Below are 24,602 nucleotides of genomic sequence, written 5' to 3'. Positions count from 1 at the left end.
ACCGCTGACCGCGCTGGAAGCCTGCAAACCTGCAACATAGTAGCAAAGACGACTACTGCAACTCTGTAACGCTGATCCTGCCGCCTTCTCGACAGTTTTCCTGCTTGTGCATGCTGTGGAGGTAGCCTGCCTCCTCTCTGCACCAGAAGCTCCGAAGAAATCTCCTGTGGGTCGACGGAATCTTCCCCCTGCAACCGCAGGCACCAAAAAGCTGCATCACCGGTCCCTTGGGTCTCCTCTCAGCACGACGAGCGAGGTCCCTCGAATCCAGCGACTCTGTCCAAGTGACCCCCACAGTCCAGTGACTCTTCAGCCCAAGTTTGGTGGAGGTAAGTCCTTGCCTCACCTCGCTGGGCTGCATTGCTGGGAACCGCGACTTTGCAGCTACTCCGGCCCCTGTGCACTTCCGGCGGAAATCCTTCGTGCACAGCCAAGCCTGGGTCCACGGCACTCTAACCTGCATTGCACGACTTTCTAAGTTGGTCTCCGGCGACGTGGGACTCCTTTGTGCAACTTCGGCGAGCACCGTTTCACGCATCCTCGTAGTGCCTGTTTCTGGCACTTCTCCGGGTGCTACCTGCTTCAGTGAGGGCTCTTTGTCTTGCTCGACGTCCCCTCTCTCTTCAGGTCCAATTTGCGACCTCCTGGTCCCTCCTGGGCCCCGGCAGCGTCCAAAAACGCCAAACGCACGATTTGCGACTAGCAAGGCTTGTTGGCGTCCTTTCGGCGGGAAAACACTTCTGCACGACTCTCCAAGGCGAGAGGGATCCGTCCACCAAAGGGGAAGTCTCTAGCCCTTTTCGTTCCTGCAGAAACCTCAGCTTCTTCTGTCCAGTCGAAGCTTCTTTGCACCCACAGCTGGCATTTCCTGGGCATCTGCCCATCTCCGACTTGCTTGTGACTTTTGGACTTGGTCCCCTTGTTCCACAGGTACCCTAGATTGGAAATCCACAGTTGTTGCATTGCTGGTTTGTGTCTTTCCTGCATTATTCCTCTAACACGACTATTTTGTCCTTAGGGGAACTTTAGTGCACTTTGCACTCACTTTTCAGGGTCTTGGGGAGGGTTATTTTTCTAACTCTCACTATTTTCTAATAGTCCCAGCGACCCTCTACAAGGTCACATAGGTTTGGGGTCCATTCGTGGTTCGCATTCCACTTTTGGAGTATATGGTTTGTGTTGCCCCTATCCCTATGTTTCCCCATTGCATCCTATTGTAACTATACATTGTTTGCACTGTTTTCTAAGACTATACTGCATATTTTTGCTATTGTGTATATATATCTTGTGTATATTTCCTATCCTCTCACTGAGGGTACACTCTAAGATACTTTGGCATATTGTCATAAAAATAAAGTACCTTTATTTTTAGTATAACTGTGTATTGTGTTTTCTTATGATATTGTGCATATGACACTAAGTGGTACTGTAGTAGCTTCACACGTCTCCTAGTTCAGCCTAAGCTGCTCTGCTAAGCTACCATTATCTATCAGCCTAAGCTGCTAGACACCCTATACACTAATAAGGGATAACTGGGCCTGGTGCAAGGTGCAAGTACCCCTGGGTACTCACTACAAGCCAGTCCAGCCTCCTACACATCCTCTTTGTGCCTCCTCCCTGAGGGGAGGGGGGCACATCCCTAATCCTATTGGCGGACTCCTCCAATCTCAACATGGAGGATTTCTAAAGGCAGGGGTCACCTCAGCTGAGTGAACCGTAGGGACTGTCCTGAGTGGTGGGCGGCGACTCCTTGTTTTTCTCATTATCCTCTCCTGCCTTGCTGCCAAAAGTGGGGGCAGTGGCCGGAGGGGCAGGCATCTCCATTAGCTGGGTTGCCCTGGGGGGCTGTAACAAAAGGCATGAGCCTTTGAGGCTCACCGCCTGGTGTTACAGTTCCTGCAGGGGGCGGTGAGAAGCACCTCTACCCAGTACAGGCTTTGTTCCTGGCCACAGAGTGACAAGGGCACTCTCCCTATGTGACCAGAAACTCGTCTGGTTGAGGGAGGCTGGCAGAAACTGGTCAGCACAGCACTAGGATTCGGACTGGTATTCAGGGGTGACTTATCTATGCCATAGGCAGTGTGAGGTTGGCATAGCACCCTGAGGGGAGTGCCATGTCAACTTAGTCTTTCTCCCCACCAGCACACCCAAGCTGTGAGGTAGTGTGCATGTGCTGAGTGAGGGGTCCCCAGGGTGGCATAAGACATGCTGCAGCCCTTAGAGACCTTCCCTGGCAACAGGGCCCTTGGTACAGGGATACCATTTACAAGGGCTGTGCCAATTGTGGGAACAAAGGTACAGTTTAGGGAAAGAACACTGTTGCTGGGGCCTGGATAGCAGGGTCGCAGCACACTTTCAATCATAACTGGCATCAACAAAAGGCAAAAAGTCAGGGGGTAACCATGGCAAGGAAGGCATTTCCTTAAAACCTCTTTATAAATATGGTTTGAAGGATTTTGTATATGAGCTTTAATATTAAAAATGTAAGAATGTGAATTAAGATTCCATGATTGAGGAAAGCACCATTCTCTCCTCCTGGTGACTAGAAAAAGCTGCCTTAAAGCATCTCAACGTATTTTGAAACAACGGGCATGCCAATCGGAGTAAAATTAATAAACATTCATTACAGCATACAAGAAAGAGGGCAAGCAATATCAAACTGAAGAAAAGTGGTCATGTATGGATACCAAATTAGCAACCGTTAATAATAAAAAATATAAAACTTAAAAACTACAATTTCTGAATTAAAACATAACCACCGCAAATAGTCTCAAGTTTGGTTTAAACATGGGACAATCTTAACAGTATGTTACCTGCTCGATTTTCCTCTGCACATCCTCCTTGAGCTGATCTCTTTCAGCTTTTAGAGATTCTTGCATCAGCTGCCACTCAGGTTTGTCTTCAGTAACAGCTACTACTGCTCTTTCAAGAGGGTGGAGCTGATTCCCAACTTCACACTTTTCATTTTCTGCTTTTAGAGGAGATTCGCTGCCTTTTATATGCTCTTCCAGCTGCTGCATCTCAGAAGAAATTCTCTCTTGTATATCCGTTTCCTGAAAAACACAGTATCAGATGCAGCTCTTCCACAAAGAATTTTAGTGAATACAATTATTTAAAAATAACAAATTACCTTTAATTATACATAAATTCATGCATAGCTTTGAAATTTTAGTCTAAAATACAGTTGCATTTGAAGTCGTAAGAAAAGAGCAATACTATTAAATGAACAAATCATCATCTCTGGTAATTCTCTTTTTGGTAGAGATTACCTAGCCACAGATTCCCCATTTTATGAGTATTCCCCAGGCCTCGGAGTGCTTTGGGAAACTTTTCAGCAGTGCTTCTGTGTGCCAGAAGGTGGCACCTTGCGACTTTACACTCACCACGTTCTGCTCTGGAAATGACAGGCAAGGCCTATATGAACCTCACTCCCACGTGCTTACATCAGTTGTGTTTGAGACTACAGGCACCGACAGAGCGCCAAAAGCAAATTTGTAGGCAGTAGGAAGATTCATAGACTTGGGATCTTATTAATGGGGAGAGTCCAAATAAAGAGCAGGGATTGGTAGGGTGAGTGAGGAAGCTGCGGCTAGATAAAGTAACTGACAGTGCATTACAGAGTCAAATTGGCACGAAGGAGCAAAACTATGATTCTTGTGCTTACCTGAGGACTGTGAATGCAAAAAAAGATTGGCTTTAAGAGCCAAGGTCGACTCCAGGATCAGGAGTAGGTTCAGAAACAAGTTTGCGACTTGGAACAGAATTTGGAGCAGTCCCTGCACTGAGTCTTCTTATGATAAGTGATCATGTCTTGCCTCATGTTCCCAGATGACCTGCGGGTTCACCAAGAGACAGTCCCCACAGGTCTTGAAATCACACCTCGACCCCAGACAAGCAAGCTAGTTACCTTCGGTAACAAATTTTATGGTAGACATTCTGTTTGCATATTCTTTATCTTAAAATTTTCCTCAGGCATCAGACTGCATCTGGAGATTTTTTCCTCGAGCATTACCCCTGAGCACCCACTTTACGCGTCTGCTGCACATAGGTCACTAGCTGTGTCCAGCTACATAATAGTAACTCCGAACCTGGGAATGTTTGGTATTAAACATGTTGTAATCATAGCCCCAATGCTATTGCCAGTATTGGTTGTATGATTCCATGCACTCTGATAAGCTCCGAAGAAGACACACAGCATTGCTCCTATCGGTTTCCGGGCAGCCCACGCTGCTACTGCACCTCAGACAGATTTCTGCCCTACTGCTGTTTGACCAGCCTAAACCCAGAAAGACAAGACAATGGGTTTCCTTTGGGAGAGGGAGGCAACACCCTTTACCTTTGGAAATAGGGGTGACTGGCTTGGGAGGGGTAGCCTCCCGAAGCCACTGGTATGATTTGAAGGGCACATTTGGTACCCTCCTTGTACAAATCCGTCTGCACCAGTTCTGGGTACTCCGGTCTCTGCTCTGGTGTGAAACTGGACAACAGAATGGGAGTAACCACTCCCCTGTCCACCACCCCAGGGGTGGCGCTCAGAGCTCTTCCAGGTGGTCACTTGATTCTGCCATCTTGAATCCAAGGTGGGCAGAGGCCTCTGGGAGTATCTGAGTGGCAAGGTCAGGCAGGTGACGTCACAGCTCCCTCCTCATAGGTGGTCACCTTGCAAAGAGGCCAATTGCCCGTTCAGTGCTATTTAGGGTCTTACCCTTGAGTGGGCACTAAGATTCGATGTGCAAGACTCCAGCAGGACTCTTGTCAACTATGTCAACTTCTGGCCACTGGAACACCAACGGGACTTTGCAGGAACCTACAATCTGCAGCTACAGCGACGACTCTGCTCTGCAACATTGTTCCCCAAGCTCCTTCCAGTAACTGCAACATTTTCCCCACTGAGCATTCTTGAGAGCGACAAGTCAACCTACACAAGAAGCAAGGAGGAATTTCCCTTGGAGTGAAGGAGTCACTCCCCTGCATCAGCAGACACCAACTGCAATGACAACCGGCTGCATGTATCTCCTCTCCTCCATAGCTGCGTGGATCCTGCGCCACGGGTAGTGATCTGGAGTGGTCTCCTTGGTCCTCTCTGCCAGCTGTCCAACCTTTGAGACATTAAGTCCTTGCCACTCCACGTGGGACAGTACCCCAGGTGCACCATGTCTCTTGCAGCTACATAGGCTCGTTGGCATCTCCTCCGAAGGATCTTCAGGCTCTTTGTAGCCCCAGCCTTCTTCCCTGTAACGCACAGCCCTCTGCCTGCTTCTCCTGCAATGTGACACTCCTTTCTAGGTGTGCTAATAGGCCTCACCTCGACTCCTGTGTTTGCTGCCTGTAAGGGCTGCCTCCTCTTCCTGTGACTTTCCCTACTGCTGAGGGTCACCCGGGACTACCCTCCGAGGGTTGAGTCCCCCTGGACCTTGCTGGTCCCCGGCAGCTCCGCATTTCTTCAATGACATTTGTTTTTCCCAATGCTTGGTGGTGTTTTTTTCCACATCACTGGTCGACTACAATCCTTCTTCCGGTGTGGGACGTCGACTGCATCACCCCACAAACTTTAGCTGCTCCAGGACTGAACAGCCAACTGTCTTCACCCACTGCCGACCAGGTCCTGCATTCACAGACACCTGACACCACCGGACCCTCTAACGTGAACTGGACTTGGTCCTCTTCTTTTCCAGCACTTCCTCTTCCCAGGGGTGATGCCCAGAGCTCCTCCAGTATGTCCCAGACCTCTGCCATCTTGAATGCAGAGGTGTGAGGGGACAGTGGACACCTCTGAGATGCCAGTGCCAGCAAGTGATGTCAGAGACCCCTCCTAATAGGTCCTTACCTGATAAGGTAGCCAATCCCCCTCGCAGGGCTATTTAGGGTATCTCTTGTGGGTTCCCTTCAGATTCTGCTTGCAAGTTTCCTCCAGGAATCCTCTGCAACAACTTCAGCATCCTCTGACCTCAGATCAACCGCAGCCTGCTCCAAGAAACGCTGTAAGTGCAACAAAGTGTCTACAAGAAACTTTTCTTCAGCAACCTTAGCTCCAAGTCAGCAACTGTAACAGTTTCCACAGTGTGCATGCTCTGGGGACTCCCTGTCTTCATCCTGCACCTGAAGGACCGAAGAAATCTCCCGTAGAGTGACGGAGTCACTCCCCTACTCCAAACAGGCACCTTCCAAGGCAACGACCGGTACCCTGGGACTCCTCTCACAGCAACAAGCATGCTCCTAAGGACACAAAGGGTGGACATCATCAACAGACTGTCCTGAGGTCCTGCTGACGCAATTTGGAGGAGGTAATACCTTGCTTTCCCCGAGAACGACGGTACCCCTGTGTATTGTGTCTTCTTTGCCTCCTGAGGCCTCTGTGCACTCTGCAAAATTCCTTCGTGCACAGCCTGTCCCAGGTCCCCAGCACTCCACCCTGCGACGCTCAACTCGCTGAGTTGTTCTCCGGCGGCGTGGGACCTTCTTTTGTTGTGCTGCATTGACCACGTTTTGCACCTTCTTTGAATCCGGATCCTGCGACTTCTCAGGGTGCTGGCTGGCATCCTGAGGGCTCTCTAAAGCACTGAGAGCCTCCTCTTCCTCCTCACACAGAGTTGAGGCCCCCAGGTCCCTCATGGGTCCATCCAGCGCCATTTTGATGAAAAACATACTTTTGCCTTAGCCAAGACTTGTTGCCGCCTTCAAACACGAAATCTCATCTGCAACTATATTCACGCTGTGGGGCATCTTTTGCATCATGCAGGAACCCACTGGCATCTTCCTAGGATGCATTTCTGCAGTCTTCTACTAACCGGGGACTCTTCTTTTGCACATTCTTCTGGGTTCGCAGGGGCTTCTGTCCTTCCTGGAACTTCTTTCGACTTCTGTACTTGGTCCCCTCCTTTTGCAGGTCTTCAGGTGCAATAATCCAGGAGTTGTTCTTTGCAGACTTGGTTGGCTGCTGCAAAATCCCAAAAACGAGGTGTAGTATGTCCTAAAGAAACGTGAAGTACTTTACTCCTGCTTTTTTGGGTTTTGGGGTGGGGTAATTTACTTACCTTTACTGTATTCTTACTCTCCCAGCGATTCTGCACACACTACACTGGTCTAGGTGGGGATTTGTGTTTCAAATTCCACTTTAGTATACGGTTTGTGTTGCCCCAAGGCCTATTTTCTCCCATTGCATGCTATAGGATTTCCTACTGTTTGCATTGTTCTATGACTATTTACTTGTATAAATTTAGTGTCTAGTGTATATATTGTGCATATTACTTACCTCCAGAAGGAGTATTGTCTCTAAGATATTTTTGGTACTGTGTCACCCAAATAAATACCTTTATTTTTGGTAACACTGAGTATTGTCTTTACTTGTGTATAAGTACTGTGTAACTATAAGTGGTATTGCATGAGCTTTGCATGTCTCGTAGTTCAGTCTAAGCTGCTCTGCTATAGCTACCTCCATCAGCCTAAGCTGCTAGACCACTACTACATTCACTAACAAGGGATAACTGGACCTGGTGTAAGTACCCAAGGTTACCACTACAAACCAGGCCAGCCTCCTAAACTTTCTTCGCACCCACATAACCCACGAATAGTTTCTTATTCACCCATACCTCTTTGGTACGATCAAGATAGAACGCCAATATTCTTTTTGGGTCCAGGCAGTGGAGTCTCTCCTCTTCTTTCGACGGATGTGGCAGCGCATAAAAAGTAGGTAAGGTGATGGATTGGCCTACATGAAAGGGCATGACAACTTTAGGTAAAAAGGAAGCTCTGGTACGAAAAACCACTTTGTCAGGATGGATGGAAAAAGCTTGCTTTGAGGAAAGGGTCTGGAGCTCACTCACTGCTGGCTCTGCACAGAGTCCCTAGGTTCCCCAAGAGGCTTGACAGTGGCACTAATAGATCATACTAATGCTCTATTTGTGGTAGTGTGGTCGAGCAGTTAGGCTTATCAGAGGGTAGTGTTAAGCATTTGTTGTAGGCACACAGGCAATTAGTGAAAACACACACTCAATGACTTAACGCCAGGCCAAGAGCTTTTTATATAGAAAAATATTCTTTTGTTTATTTTTAGAACCACATGATTCATTGAGCAGGTAAGTACATTAAATGATAGGTAGTTTGCATAGTAATAGTTGAGACTTAGAATAGATTCAATATTGTACACAGTTTTCATTAAAATGGCAAAAAGTTATTTTTAAAGTGGACACAGTGCCATTTTCAACAGTTCCTGGGGGAGGTAAGTAAAGTCCAGTTTCAGAGGTAAGTACCACACCTACAAGTTCAATCTCCAGGATATAGGTAGTCCACCGTTTGGGAGGGTTCAAGGCAACCCCAAACACCCAGCACCAGCAACACAGGGCCGGTCAGGTGCAGAGGTCAAACAGGACCCAAAATAATGTGGGCAGCTATGGAGATAGGGTGTACACCGCTTCCAGTCTACTGGCAGGTAAATACCCGCATTGGAGTGCAGACCAGGGGGGTTTGGAGGAGTACTGGAGGGGCCACAAGTAGGCACAAAATGCACACACCCAGAGAGGCACCGGGGCGGCCAGGTGCAGTGTGCAAACAGGGCGTTGGGTTCTCAATAGAACTCTCTGGAAGGAACCAGTGGTCACTTAGGCGCTGCAGGCAGGGCACGGGGGCCTCTCGGGCAAGCCACAGACTGGGCAAGGGTGAGGGCCGCCTACTGGTCATTGATGCACCAGTGGTTGGCTTCTCACGGGCCTGGGGGCTGCTGGTGCAGTGCTTCTTCCAGGTGTCAGATATCCTCGTCTCTGGCAGTCGCGGTCTGGGAGGTCCTGGGGAGTCCCTCTGCAGGCATAGTCATGAGGGTGTAGGGTGGTCACGTCTGAGTCGCCTGGGGGGGCCTCTCTGGGTAGTTGGTCTCTACAGACACGGGCCAGGGGCGTCGGGTGCAGAGTGGTGGGGACTCACTCTTCTGGAGTGAGGTGGGAGTTCCTTTAAAGATAGAGGTATTTTCTTCTTTTTAGGCAGAGCCTCTGCCCAAGGGAGTTCTTGATCCTCAATGATGCAGCCAGTCCCCTGGAGGCTTTTCACAGTGGTCGCTGGTCCTGCAGAACACGTTGCTTCTCGTTTCCTGGGTCTCTGAAGCAGGAGACAGGCCGGTAGGGCTGGGGCCAAGTCAGCAGTCATCTCCTTTTCTTCTCTGCAGGGTTTTCATCTCAGCAGTCCTTCTTGGGAGGTCATCGGGAATCTGGGGAGTATTTAGGGGAGTCATCCTAAATACTAAATGTAGGGGTGTGTTAGGGTTAGAGGGCAGTAGCCAATGGCTACTGACCCTGAGGGTGGCTACACCCTCCTTGTGCTCAATCCCTTTGGAGAGGAGGCACATCTCTAGTCCTATTGGTCCTAATCCTCCAAAGCAAGATGGAGGATTTCTCAAGGAGGGTGGCACTTCAGCTCTGGTCACCTTAGGGGTGGTCCGGGCTGAAGGGATGACTCCTTGTTTTTTTCATTATCCCTCTGGATTTGCTGCCAAAAGTGGTGGCTCGTCCAGGGGGTGGGCATCTCCACTGGCTGGAGTGCCCTGGGGGCATTGTAACACCAAGCCTGAGGCTCACCACCAGGTGTTACAGTTCCTGCAGGGGGGGCGGTGTGAAGCACCTCAACCCAATGCAGGTTTTGTTTCTGGCCTCAGAGCACAAAGGCTCTCACCCCAGAGGGGTCAGAAACTCGTCTCTCAGTGGCAGGCTGGCAGAGACCAGTCACTCCTGCAGTGAAGGATTTGGTAAAATCCAGGGGGCATCTGTAAGATGCCCTCTGTTTGCACTTTTTAATAAATCCCACTCTGGCATCAGTGTGCGTAGGAGACTGGCCTGGCTTGTAGTGGGTACCAATGGTACTTACACCTTATGCCAGGTCCAGTTATCCCTTATTAGCAGAGTGTAGTAGTCTTCTAGCAGCTTAGGCTGATAGAGGTAGCTAAAGCGAAGCAGCCAAGGGTGAACTAGGAGACATGCAAAGCTCATGCAATACCACGTATATCATTTAGGTACTAAATCATAAGAAAGACAATACTCAGTTACTAAAAATAGAGGTACTTTATTTTAGCAGCAATGTGCCAAATATATCTCAGTGGATATACTCCCTTAGGAGGTAAGTAACACAAAATATACACAACAAACCAAATCAGGTAAGTAAAACAGTCAGAAAGTAGTACAAACACTGTAAAACACAATAGGATGCAAAAGGCTTAGGGGCAACACAAACCATTTACTAAGTAAGTGGAATGCGAACCACAAATGCACCCCTAGGCAATGTAGTGTGTAGAGGGTCGATGGCAGTGTGAGAAAGCACTAAGGGTGTAAAGGAGACCCCACCCAGGACCCAGGAAAGTCGGAGTAAAGTACTACTATTTCCCCAGAAACACACTAAAGTCATGATAAAGGATTTTGCAAGGACCACAACAGACTGCAAAGCACTGAAGACTGATTCCTGGACCTGAAGACCTGCAAAGGAAGTGGACCATGTCCAAGAGTCGCTAAAGTGTCGGGGGCAGGAGCCACTAAACCCGAGATGAAGGTGCAAAATGGCTGCCTCTGGGTTGGAATAAGATGCTGGTTTTGAACCAACGAACGGAGTTAGGAGGTTGTTCTTCATGCAGAAGATGTTCCATGGCAAGCTGGAGGATGCAGAGTTGTTTCCTTGGCAAAATACCGCAAACAAGCCTTTTTACCTGTAAGAGTCGCAGTTGAAGAAAAAGGGTGCTGCCTGGGCCTAGGAAGGACAAGGATGTCGCCACTTGGGAGAGGAGACAGAGGGGGGCCCTCAGCAACACAGAGAGCCCACGGAAATGAGGGAAGCACCTGCAAGAGTCCTTGAACACAGGTTCAATAAGACTGAACACAGCGGTCGTCAACACTGGAGAGAGATGTCCCACAACACTGGAGGTGAACTGAGGGAGCTGAGCATCGCAGGACGGAGTGCTGGGGACCTAGGCTCGGCTGCGCATGCAGGATTTCTTGAAAATGTGCACAGAAGCCCTTGTAGCTGCATATCACACGGTGCACAGGATTACTGTCTGGGGAGGAGAGGCAAGGGCTTACCTCCTCCAAATTCAGACAGTTGGACCTCTTGACTATCTGGGTCACTTGGGTCCACCACCTGTATTCCAGGGGCCACACTCGTCAGGATGAGGAGACCCAGAGTACCGGTGAAGCTGAAGTTTGGTGCCTGCTGAAGCAGGGGGAAGATTCCGTCGACCTACGGGAGATTTCTTTGTGGCTTCCAGTGCAGGGTGAAGGCAGGGAACCCCCAGAGCATGCACCACCAGGAAACAGTCAGGCTACCCCTCACCAGCCTTTCACACCTATGTCCAAAGAGAGAGGGTGTAACACCTTGCTCTCAGAGGAAATGCTTTGGTCTGCCTTCCTGGGCTGGGCTGCCTAGACCCCAGGAGGGCAGAACCCTGCCTGTGGGGTGGCAGCAACTGTAGCTGCAGAAAAACCCCAGAGAGCTGGTTTGGCAGTACTGGGGGTCCATTGTGGAGCCCCCAGGATGCATGGAATTGGCTCCCCAATACCAGATTTAAAGTGGGAGGACAATTCCATGATCTTAGACATGTTACCTGGCCATATTCGGAGTTACCATTGTGAAGCTACATATAGGTATTGACCTATATGTAGTGCATGCGTGTAATGGTGTCCCCCGCACTCACAAAGTCTGGAGAAATGGCCCTGAACTATGTGGGGGCACCTTTGGTAGTGCAAGGGTGCCCTCACACTAAGCAACTTTGCACTTAACTTTTAGCTAGTGAAGGGTAGACATATAAGTGACTTATAAGTTACTTAAGTGCAGTGAAAATGGCTGAGAAATAACGTGTGCGTTATTTCACTCAGGCTGCAATGGCAGTCTTGTGTAAGGGTTTGTCTGAGCTCCCTATGGGTGGCAAAAAAAAGGCTGCAGCCCATATGGATCTCCTGGAACCCCAATGTACTGGGTACTTAGGTACCATATAGTAGGGACTTATAAGGGGGGGTCCAGTATGCCAATTAAAATTGGTAAATGTAGTCACTAGTCTATAGTGACAAATTTAAATGCAGAGCAAGCATGAGCACTGAGGTTCTGATTAGCAGAGCCTCAGTGACACAGTTAGGCACTATACAGGCATACATATTAAGGCTACAAACTATGAGCACTGGGGTCCTGACTAGCAGGATCCCAGTGAGACAGGTAAAAACATACTGACATACATGTAAAATTGGGGGTAACATGCCAAGAAAGATGGCACTTTCCTACAGCGTGAGTTTATTATTCTGAGTCGTTTGATTCCAAACTTCCCAGTATTCAGTGTAGCCATTATGAAACTGTGGAGTTCGTTTTGACGTACAAGTTACTTATCTTCAGTAAGGAAATATCTGGTAGAGACATATTCTAGTTGCAGATTCCTTACCATAGAACTTCCCGCAGGCGTCAGACTGGATCCGGAGATTTTTCATCAAGCAATACCCTTGCGCGTCAGTAGGTGGCCTCGGTCGACTCCGCGGGTGTTGTTGGCGCCAAAGCGCAGAGCCGCTAAGAACACAGTTTTGTGCGCCAGAGCTAAGTACCTGAAAGGGGAATCCCTGTCCCTAGAAATCAGTTCGCAAGCAGGGAGGATGGGTGGGCGGTAAGGAATCTGCAACTAGAATACGTCTCTACCAGATATTTCATTACCGAAGGTAAGTAACTTGTATATTTGATAGAGACTTCTAGTTGCAGATTCCTTACCTTAGAATAGACACCCAAGTAATGCCATCCTCTGTGGTGGGCTGCGAACCAAGATCAAACTAAAATGTCCTACAGGACAGAACGACCAAAGTAGCTGTACCGACGGACCTGACTGTCCAGGCAGTAATGTTTAGCAAACGTGAGGGGACACCCACGTAGCTGCCTGGCAGATATCCAGGAAAGGAACTCCACGTGCTAACGCAGTGGAAGCAGCAGTTGCTCGGGTGGAATGAGCACGCCAGCCCTCAGGGGGTTGCTTCATGGCCAACACGTAGCACATTTTGATGCAAAGAAGCACCCATTGAAAGATGGCACGCTTTTGCACCGCCTTCCCTTTTTTCGCACCCACATACCCAACAAAGAGTTGATCGTCCACAAAGAAAACTTTATTACGATTAGGATAGAATGCCAACGCTCTTTTTGGGTCCAGATGGTGGAGTCTCGCCTCCTCATGGGAAGGATGTGGGGGTGCGTAGAAAGTAGGCAGTGTGATGGACTGGCCTACATGAAAAGGCGCAACCACCTTAGGAAGGAAGGAAGCCTTAGTGCGCAACACCACTTGGTCAGGGTGCGCATGTATGGAGGTTTAGATGAAAGGGCTTGAAGCTCACTCACCCTGTGAGCAAAGGCGATAGCAACAAGGACAGTTTTGAAGGTGAGGAGCCGCAATGGGCAATTATGCATCGGATCAAAGGGAGTACACATGAAGTAAGTAAGGACAAGATTGAAATCACACTGGGGCATGATAAATGGAGTGGGAGGAAATAAATGGATGAGGCCTTTTAGGAATCTACTCCCAATAGGAGATCTAAAAAGTGAGAGCCGATCAGGTAATATAAGGAAGGCCGAAATGGCGGATAAATACCCTTTAAATGTGCCCAAAGCAGAGCACTGCTGGGCCAAAGAAAGAATGAACCGAAGACCCTTCAATAGAGGGGCAGAGAGGGGGTCAACAGATTTGTTGGTACATCATGCCACAAATTTATTCCAACAACAGGCATATACAGTTTTGTTTGAGGGACGCCTGGCTGGCAAGATAACATTCACAGACTTCCGGTGGAAAATTAAAAGTAGTCAACTGTCATCTCTCAATCTCCCCGCATGAAGGCGGAGCTTGGACAGGTTCGGGTGGAGAACCGATACCCGTTACTGCAGCAGAAGATCCACCCAAAGAGGCAGTCTGAGTGGAGGATCGACGGACATGCTCAATTGTTCTGGATACCAGACTCTCTGTGCCCAGTCTGGAGCCACCAAGATGACTTGGGCCCGATCGTTCCTGATCTTCTTGAGAACTCTGGGCAGAAGTGGTATAGGCGAAAAGGAGGCTGGAGTTCCACTCAAGACAAAAAAGGCCTCCGAGCGGCTGCCGCCTTGAAACTTCAACATGCAAAACAGCTGACATTGTGCATTTTCTGCAGAGGGGAACAGATCTAACCAAGGCTCGCCCCACTGCTGAAAGAGACCTTGCGCCACCTCCGGATGGAGACGACATTAACGATCGGCTGTGCAGCAACAGCTGAGTTTGTCTGCTCTGGCGTTGAGGGAACCCGCCAGATGTTGAACCATCAGGGTAAAATCCAGATGTTCCGGCCATGTCCAGAGGCGTAGTGCCTCCTGACAAATGGTCCAGGACCCTACTCTGCCCAGTTTGTTGCAACACCACATGGCGGTAGTGTTGTCCATGAACACCTGCACTACTTTCCCTTTGAGAGAGAGATGAAATGCTTTCAATGCAAGCCTGATTGCCCTGAGCTCCAGAAGATTGATATGGAGCCCAGACTCAGTCAGAGACCAGAGGCCTCTGAACTCCGCCTCTCCTATGTGGCCGCCCCAACCCAGAAGTGATGCATCAGTCACTAGAGAGAGATCTGGTTGGGGAAGGGAGAGGGATATGCCGTGGACCCAATGTGGATTCGAAAGCCACCACTGCAGGTCTTTCGCAGTCCTCTCCAAGATCTGGACTATGTCGGAGAGATTTTCATGAATCGTAGATAACGTCTGTGGGCAGGCAGAATGGAAATGTGGAAATATGCATCCTGCAAGTCCAACGCTACCATCTAGTCTTCAGGGTCCAAGGCAGACGGAACCTGAGCCAGGGTGAGCATTTTTAATTTCTCCTTCCTGAGTAAGTAGTTCAGGTCCTAAAGGTCTAGGATAGGACGTAAGCCCTTGTCCTTTTTAGGCACCCATGGCCAAGAAAGCTGCGACTTCCTGGTGGAGAAGTGCCAAATGATCCCCTGGAAGGTAACTGAAGGATGGAGGCAAGGCTAGTGGAGCGGATTCAAAAGGGAAGGAGTAGCCCTTCCAACTATCTGCAAAACCCACCTGTGATGGCAAATCCTGCTGCCAACTGGATGGGAATGAGGGGACTGACTGGGATGGTTTGGAGGCTGCAGCAGCGGCAGAGGTGGACTGGTCAGACCTCTGGCTCCCTGTCCCACACCCACGTGGGATTCCGTGTTCCCGGCCACGCAGAGGCTGAACAGCGGAGGGCAGAGGAAAGGCCATGGGACAGAGCCATAGCCAGGGAATAATTGAATCTCTCCAAGGCAGAGTCTGCTTTGTCTCCGAAAAGACGGGAGCCATCAAAGGGCATGTCCATGAGTGACTGTTGAACATCCCCAGAAAACCAATAAGTTTGCAACCAGGCGTGGCGTAAGGCCACAGTTGTAGCAACCGATCTGCCCAGAGAGTCGGTCATGTCCAGCCCACAACAGACGGTGAACTTTGCTGCATCTCTCCGATTGTTCACAGCTTGGGAGACAATAGCACAGGTCTCCTCCAGTATCTGCGGCAGGACTTACGCAATCGTATTCCCACAAAGAGTGGTTATAGCTGCCCAAAAGGCATGCAGTGTTCACAGACTGCAGTGCGAGACTGGAGGAAGAAAACAACTTCTTACCAAACTGTACCAGTCTTTTTGATTCCCTGTCCAGGGGTGAGGAAGGGAATGCGCCTAAAGAGGAGGAAGCCTGGATGACAAGACATGTTGGGACAGGAATTTAGGGTCGTTCAGACCGGGCCAAAGGTGGTGTGCGATAGACCTATTCACAGGAGTCCCTGTGTTGGGTTTGGACCTGGTACCCAAAAGGACATCGGTAAGGGCTTAATTGAATGGCAAAAGGGGTTCTGAAGTAGAAGCCCCAGGCTGAAGCACCTTTCAGGAGATTAGACCTGACCTCAACCGTAGGAAGCTCAAGGACAAGGACCTCATCTGCCTTGCTGACCACCATACCTTAAGTCGCTCCCTCCACCATAGCCATGGTAGGAGGAGACACAATGCAAGTGTCAGAAGAAGTATCCAGATCACTGGCGTCACCCAATTCCTGAGCCGAGTCCATAGAGGGGTCATCCTGGTATTCATAAGGGCCCAGCGACCTCTCCAATCCCTCCCCAAATTCGTACCCATAGGAAAAAGGGTCCGAATCTGACCTGGGGCAAATAGGCCCCATTAAAGACCAAAGCGGTGCCAGCCAACGCTGATCCGACTCAGTCGTCGGGGATCAGGATTGGGTCGACGTTGATAGTGGGCACTACCGACGTCAGGAGCCAGGGAAGGTCTCAAAGGTGCGACCGGCGCGGATCCAGAGGTGACCTCGGTGGCCGGAGCAGAAGCTGTTGGCACGGAACCCAAAGGGCCCTCTACCAAAACCTGTGGGCCCTGTATCAGGGTCCGCCCGCCCAAAGATGGGGTGTATAGCCTCATAAAATTCTTTTAGATGGGTGGGGGTCGCTCTGGCTCCAGGCTACTCTGGGAAGCGCGAAGTTGACCCACATGCAGGCTCAGCAGACGGAGGCCTTGAACGTCAACGCTCTTCCCTTGTCACGTCAGCAGGGCGATGGGGCGAAGTCGAAGAGCGATGGGATCTCTTCGACTTCTTCTTACCTTGACCCGAGGATTTTTAAGAAGACGAGTGGTGATGACTCCGCGAACAGTCGAGACCTTCCTCTAGAAAGAGACTTACGCGGAGTCGAGTGCCAGCCCACCATTAGCTTTAGGGACCGCTTCCTCAAAGCCTTCGGTTGCATGGCAGGGTACTTTGAGCACGACTTTGGGTCGTGGTCGCTCTCAAGACACCACAGACAAACCCGCTGAGGATCCGTCACCGACATCGTGCAGTGACGGCCCTTGTGCGGCTTGAATCCAGTCTTCGGGGATATCCTTGACGCACCAAATAACTCACTGGAAAAATTTTAAAAACAGTCTAATTCAGTCAAAAACAGACCAGGGTAGCTCTTCTCCAGATCTGCGCTTGGCACTGAAATTAAAGAACTGACGTCACTGAGCGAAAGCGGCATCTATATACTACTCCCGATGTCATCATGGCGACTACAACACCAATGACACCCGCGGAGTCGACCAATGCCACCTACCGACGCGCAAAGGTATTGCTCGAAGAAAAATCCCCGGATCCAGTCTGACGCCTGTGGGAAATTCTAAGGTAAGGAACCTGCAACTAGAAGTCTATCAGATAAACTCCCAGACCATATACTTAATATGGCCACACTGTACTTACTATGCCTAAGAATAGACTTAGACACTGTAGAGGCATATTGCTCATGCAGCTATGCCCTCACCTGTGGTATAGTGCACCCTGCCTTAGGGCTGCAAGGCCTGCTAGAGGGGTGACTTACCTATGCCATGGGAAGAGGTTGATGTGCCTGGCACCCTGAGGGGGCTGGGGGGGGGGTGTCATGTCGACTTTGCCTTTTTCTCCCCACCAACACATACAATCTGCAATGGCAGTGTGCATGTGTTAGGTGAGGGGTCCCTTAGGGTGGTACGGTACAACACATGCTGCAGCCCTTAAGGAACATTCCTGGTCACAGGGCCCTTGGTACCACTGGTACCTTTTACAGGGGACTTATCTGTGTGCCAGGGGTGTGACAATTGTGGAAACAATGGTACATTTTTAGTGAAAATACTGGTGCTGAGGCCTGGTTAGCAGAGTCCCAGCACACACTGTCGAGTCAGCATCAATACCCAACAAAAAGTTGGGGGTAACTGCAAGAAGGAGCCATTTGCCTACAGATGCCTACAAGGAAGGCTGTGTTGAAAGTAGGAAGCCGAAGTGGACAGTTGTGAAGTGGCTCAAAGGGGCCACACATCAAGTAAAAATCCCACTAGGGCATTATGAACGGAGAAGGCGGCAACATAGGTGTAAGACCCTTCAGGAATCTACCAATAATAAGGGATTTAAACATTAGGGTTGGTCATTGTAGGAAGTTGGCTCTGTATATACTATCTCAAAGTGAGAGATAGTGTGCACAGAGTCCAAGGGTTCCCCTTAGAGGTTGATAGTGGCAAAATTAGATAATACTGTTGCTCTATTTTGTGGTAGTGTGGTCGAGCAGTAGGCTTATCAGAGGGTAGTGTTACCCATTTGTTGGATACACACAGGCAATAAATGAGGAACACACACTCAAAGACTTAACTCCAGGCCAATAGTTTTTATATAGAAAAATATATTTTATTAATTTATTTTTAGAACCACAAGATCCAAGATTTGAGGTAAGTACATAAAATGCAAGGTACTTCTCACAGCTAAGTATGGAACTTTGAATTAAAGAAGTGGTACACACAATATAGGTTAAAATGGCAATAAGCTATTTTAAAAGTGGACACAGTGCAAAAATCAACAGTTCCTGGGGGAGGTAAGTTTGGTTAAGTTTCTCAGGTCAGTAAAGCACTTACACAGTCAGTCTCCTGGGTATAGGCAGCCCACCGTTGGGTGTTCAAGCAACCTCAAAGTCACCCCACCAGCAACACAGGGCGGGCCAGGGAAACAAACAGGCACACAAAACACACCCGCAGCGGCAGACAGGCGGCCGGGTGCAGTGTGGAAAGTATGCGTTGGGTTTGCTATTGAAAGCAATGGAGGGACCCAGAGGTCACTTAAGCGATGCAAGCAGGGCACAGGGGGGCTCCTTGGGCCAGCCGCCGACTGGGCTAGGAAAAGGGCCGCCTGCTGGTAACTCCTGCACTGGAAGGTTGGTCCTCTCGGTCCTGGGGGCTGCGGGTGCAGTGCTTGGTCCAGGCGTCTAGTTCCTTGTTACTAAGCAGTCGCGGTCAGGGGGAGCCTCCGGATCCTCTCTGCAGGCGTCGCTGTGTGGGGGTCAACTCGGGTTACTCTTGTCATCGTAGTCGCCTGGGAGTCCTCTCTGCGGTGTTGGTTCTCTGGAGCACGAGCCGGGGTCATCAGGTGCAGAGTGTGAAATCTCATGCTTCCGGCTGGAAGAGTGATTTCTTTGAAAGTTATTTGAAAGTTGGGGCAGTGAACGGAGGGGTGGGAATCCCCACTAGCTGGGATGCACTGGGGTGCTGTAACAACAGGCATGAGCCTTTAAGGCTCACCACCAGGTGCTACAGTTCCTGCAGGGGGATGTGAGAAGCACCTCCACCCAGTGCAGTCTTTGTTCCTGGCCACAGAGTGACAAAGGCACTCTCCCCATGTGGCCAGAAACTCGTCTGGTTGTGGCAGGATCTGGTCAGCCTAACACTGGTGTTTGGACTGATATACAGGAGGTATCTCTAAGATGCCCTTTGTGTGCATTTGTCAATAATCCCACACTGGCATCAGTGTGGATTTATTGTGCTGAGGAGTTTGATACTAAACTTCCCAGAATTCAGTGTAGCCCTTATGGAGCTGTGGAGTTTGTGTTTGACAAACTCCCAGACCATATACTCTTTATGGCTACCCTGCACTTACAATGTCTAAGGTTTTGCTTAGACACTGTAGGGGCATAGTGCTCAGGCACATATGCCCTCACCTTTGGTATAGTGCACCCTGCCTTAGGGCTGTAAGGCCTGCTAGAGGGGTGACTTACCTATGCCACAGGCAATGTGAGGTGGGCATGGCACTCTGAGGGGAGTGCCATGTCAACAGTCATTTTCTCCCCACCAGCACACCCAACCTGTGAGGCAGTGTGCATGTGCTGAGTGAGGGGTCCCCAGGGTAACATAAGACATGCTGCAGCCCTTAGAGACCTTCCCTGGCCACAGGGCTCTTGGTACCAGGGGTACCAGTTACAAGGGACTGATCTATGTGCCAGGGCTGTGCCAATTGTAGGAACAAAGGTACAGTTTAGGGAAAGAACACTGGTGCTGGGGCCTGGTTAGCAGCATCCCAACACACTTCCAATCATAACTAGCATCAACAAAATGCTAAACGTTAGAGGGTAACCATGCCAAGGGTGGCAATTCCCTACATTCGGGTAGAGAACATCCCCTGCTTCTGCAACAGAAGATCCTCGGAAGGTGCAGTCTCATTGGAGGACTGATAGCCATGTTCAAGAGTTCGGGATACCAGAATATTTGTGTCCAGTCCGGAGCCACAACAATTATTTGGGCCCAGTATTTCTTCATATTCTTGAGAACTCTGGGTAGAAGTGGTATAGGCATAAAGGATGTTTGAGTTCCACTCTGGACGAAAAGCACCACTGAGCGAGTGCCACCTTGGAAACTCCAGCGCGCAGAACAGCTGACATTGTGCGTTCTCTGCGGAGAACATCACCAAGACTCTCCTCATTGTTTAAGGAGACCTTGCGCCCTCTCCGGATGGAGACCTCATTCGTGATGGACCATGCATTGACAGCTGAGTTCGCCCCCTCTGGTGTTCAGAGAGCCCGCCAGATGTTGAACCACCTGGGATATACCCAGATGTTCCAGCCATGTCCAGAGGCACAGAGCCTCCTCACAAACGGTCCATGACCCACCCCTCTCTGCTGGTTACAGTACCACATGGCATTGGTGTTGTCTGTGACACCTGCACCACTGATATGGAGTCTGGACTCCGCAGGAGACCACACACCTCTAATCTCCACCTCTCCCATGAGGGCGCCCCATCCCAGGAGTAATACATCTCTCACTACTGTCAGACCTTGTTGGGGAAGAGAGATGGAGCTGCTTCTAACCCAATCATGGTTTTGAAGCCACCACTGCAGATCTTATGCAGTTCCCTCCGAGATCTGAACCATGTTGGAGAGATTACCCTGATGCTGCCCCCACTGGAACGTCAGGTCCCACTGCAGAGCCCGCACATGCCACCTGACGTGTCAGCAACAGGATACAGGAGGACATTAGGACCAGCAGCCTCAGAGTCACTCTCACTGAAATCCAGGATAGGGGTTGAAACATCAACAGCCTGAATATCCTGGCCTCGCCGCTCGGGAGAATAGGCCCTGTAGGAAAGCACGATCTTTGACATGGTTGCCCCCACTTTTTAGCTGGTGTCAGGGTGTTTTGATTGTAATACACTGGGATTCTAATAACCAGGACCACAGTGTGTGTTCTCACCCTAAATTTATTTGGTAAGCAACTTTTACACAACACAATTTGCACACTGGTGTGCCCTCGTAAGTCCCTAGAATATGGTACTTTGGTACCCAGAGCATTGGTACACCAGGGGTAGCCCACGGGCTGCAGCATGTCTTACGACACCCATGGCAGCCCATGCAAACTGTGCCTACAGGCCTGCCATTACAGCCTTGTCAAATTGTGCTTGCACTGTTCATCCAGATGTAAGGTTTTTCTTGTATTGAGATCACTGCGTTATCTGACCCTATAAGTCACCGCTAAAATAGGACTTCAGTCCAAGGGCAGGGTGCATGGGTCTGAGTGTGAAGGTACCCCTGCACGACCAGAGTTATACTCTACAAACACCAGACTTCATTTTCTGGGCTTTGTAAGAGGTGGACATTGCCCTCCTGTATCTCCTGGGCAACTCCGGTGGTTTGGTCCCTGCTTTCCTCATGTTCTCCACGTCTGGGTTCCACTGACCTGGTCCACAGGTCACTGCAGCAGCTGAACAACAGACATCCCCATTGACTTCAACAGGAGGTTTCAACACAACTTCACTCCTATGCATGCCAACAGGTTTACTTAGTACTTCAGTACCTAGGGCACTGGTACACCAGAGGTCCCCCATGGGCTGCATCATGTATTGTGCCACCATGAGGCCCATGCAAACTGTGACTACAGGTCTACCATTGCAGCTTCTGTGAAATGGTGAATGCATCTTTCACCCCTGATGTAAGGTTTCCCTTATATCATGGTCATTGCACTCTGACCCTGTAAGTCTTCCCTATGTTAGACCCTTCAGCCCAAAGGCGGGATGCATGGTTCTCAGTATGAGGGAATGCCTGTGAACAGAGGTGACCCTACAAACCCCAGGCCAAATTTTCTGGGCTTTGTAAGTGCGGTGAAGCCATCTTAGGGTATGTAGCGGACACTGGTCAACACAAGATGTCAAACTACATAATGCTTTACCAAACCTAAGCATTGTGTGGTATCAAACATGTTGGAACCATGCAACTATACCGATTTCAGTGATAGTTGTATGATCCTATGTACACTGGGGGGGTTCTCTAGAGGATCCCCCACATCCACCTGTATGCCAGCCTGTGCTGCTGTCGACTGTAGGCCCTGTTCTACCATCTTGCTGCTGAGCTTAACTCGGGAAGGAGAATGCAGAACAAAGGATTTCCTGTAAGAGAGGTGTGACCACCCCTCCTTTAGAAATAGTTGTCTATCGGCTGGGGAGGGAGGTGCCTCTGAGCCAAGCTGCTTTGAAGGGCACATTTCATGCCCTCCTTGCACAATCCAGTGTAGGAGCCCACAAGCTACGATCTGGTACGAAACCACACAAACAGGGGAGTGACCACACCCATGTCCAACTCGTTCCCTAGGGAGGTGCACACAGCTCTTCCAGGTGACCGCTTAATCTGCCATCTTGAAAATAGGAGGAGTACAGGCCCCTGGCAGCATCTGACATGGTTAGTCTAGCTGGGTGACGTCCCTGACCCCTAACACACCTCCCCCATAGGAGGGTCACTGCAGTAAGCATACAACTTGCTTCCTGGATTACTTAAGGGCTTCCTTCAGGGTGGGACCCCAGATTTCTCTGCAAGATTCCCAGAGCCATCTACAAGTCTCCTCTGCAAGACACTTCTGTAATCTGGACACCAGAACCTTTGCTGTTCTTTGCTGGAACCAAGAGCCAGACTGTGACCAGTAGGAGGGCTCCTACTGCAACTTTGTTTCCAGGTTGTGCAAGACTCTTCAGCCTCCGTGGCCATGCACTGTCCAGAGACACAAGGACTCTGCCTGCACTTGGGAAGCAAGAAGGAACCTCTCTTGGAGTCACTCCCCTGTGTCCGCAGGCACATCAATGCTGATGACCAGTTTGTGGATCCTGCTGCCCCACCTACTCTTCAAGGCTCTACAACACAGATGGTGGCTCCGTGGCTCTCCAGAGGTCTGACCTGTCTTCCTTACAATTGGAAGTCTGTGGTCCCACCCTGGAGATACTAGATGAGAACCTGTGTGCACCACATAGGTTTGTTGTTGCCAAGACTTGTTGGCTCTCCAGCCCAGAGACATCCTAGCTCCGAGAAGCCCCAGCCTCAGCACTACAGAGCTCCAAGAACACAGTTTTCCCTGCAACTCTTGCGATGTGGGCATCCCTCTTTGCTGTGCTACTGAGGCCTCCCTGAAACTCCCTGTGCCTGCTGCAAGAGGGTCCTACTGGGTGCTCCATTGATTCCTCCTGGCTCTCCTGCTTCCTGAGGGCTGGCCCTGACCTACCCGTCAAGGCTGGGTCACCTGGAGCTTGCTGATCCCCACAAATAACGCAATCTCTGTGCAATACTTCCCTGCAGTTGCCCAGGCTTGTTGGTGGTCCCTCTGACTGCTCTGCAATTGAACGACTGGCATAGGACAGCTCGTGGACCATTCCTGGGATCATCCTGCATCGCCTGGACTCCACAGGTGCACTTCACTCACTGCCCAAAAGGCAAGCATCTCCAAGAAGGGTGGGCATTGCCGTCCTGTGCTGCCTGGGCACCTCCAGGTGGTCTGGACTATGTCCCCTCCTACCTTAGTTCCTCTCTTAAGGAATACCTGCCTGGGTTCCAACGCCCTGGTCCACAGGTCACGATAGCAGCTGGACAACCAAGATCTCTATTGATTTCAACAGGAGGTTCTAACAACTTCATCCTATGCACCTTGGCTCCCTGGTGGGGGCACTATCCAACCCTCCTTGTCCCACCAGGTTTCCTTGGGGTCCTCTGGTAACAGTCTTAAAACATGAAAACTCCAACAGCAACTTCCCCATGTTATCCTACAGACACTGACCCAGGATTACAACTCAGCTCAAGGATGACTAGGGAATTCTGTTAGAAATGTGGTCTCTAGTTGGCAGGGGTATACACTCTTGTCCAAGTAGGGACCACAAACCTAGTCCAGTTAAGTCGCAACAAAATCCAAATGATCTTGTGCCCACCCTCTGGTAGCTTGGCACTGAGCAGTCAGGCTTAACTTAGAAGGCAATGTGTAAAGTATTTGTGCAATAAATCATACAGTAACAGTGAAAATACCACAAAAATACACACAGGTTTAGAAAAAGATATTTGTCATTTTTACCTTAGTTTACTCAGATAAAGATCCAATAAGCAGAAGTTGAAATATCACTTTAAAAAAGTTAAAGTCTCAATCCTTAGAAATAAACAGTTGTCTCTGTTAAACAGTACCTGGTAACCGTAAAAAATAACGACACATGGAGACTGCAGAGGAGGAGATGCATGCAAAAATAAGGTTTTGCGTCTAATTTTCAGATGCAGCACAGACGATGTAATGTTTCTTTCCAGGCTGCAGGGGGTTTGCGTCCTTTTTCGGCATGCAGTCTTGGCTCCTCATTGCGGTGCGGGGATATTTTGATGCCCAGGGACAATGCATTGAAAATCCTTGAAGCCCTGGAAGAAGGAACAGGCGTTGCATCGAACTGGCAGGCAATGCGTCAAATTTCCTGTTGCAAGGTAGGCACTGCATCGAATTTCCAGTCGGGAAGTCGAGGCTCCATCGTCCTAGTCAGCTGCGCAACGATTTGTCTGCC

At 49.8% G+C, this 24,602-nt stretch overlaps 1 protein-coding gene across 5 annotated transcripts in view; it reads right to left on the bottom strand.

Moving 5' to 3' along the window:
• CENPE (centromere protein E) overlaps positions 1–24,602 on the bottom strand; it is a 1,295,748-nt gene that overhangs the window by 750,388 nt on the left and 520,758 nt on the right. For all 5 annotated transcript variants that reach the window (XM_069241483.1, XM_069241500.1, XM_069241509.1 and 2 more), the window contains one exon: positions 2,814–3,053. In XM_069241483.1, the coding sequence (XP_069097584.1) occupies positions 2,814–3,053 (240 nt within the window). The remainder of the gene's footprint in view (positions 1–2,813; positions 3,054–24,602) is intronic.

The sequence above is a fragment of the Pleurodeles waltl genome, chromosome 1_2, assembly GCF_031143425.1.
Source record: "Pleurodeles waltl isolate 20211129_DDA chromosome 1_2, aPleWal1.hap1.20221129, whole genome shotgun sequence".
NCBI lineage: Eukaryota > Metazoa > Chordata > Amphibia > Caudata > Salamandridae > Pleurodeles > Pleurodeles waltl.
This window is presented reverse-complemented; position numbering and strand designations above follow the sequence as displayed.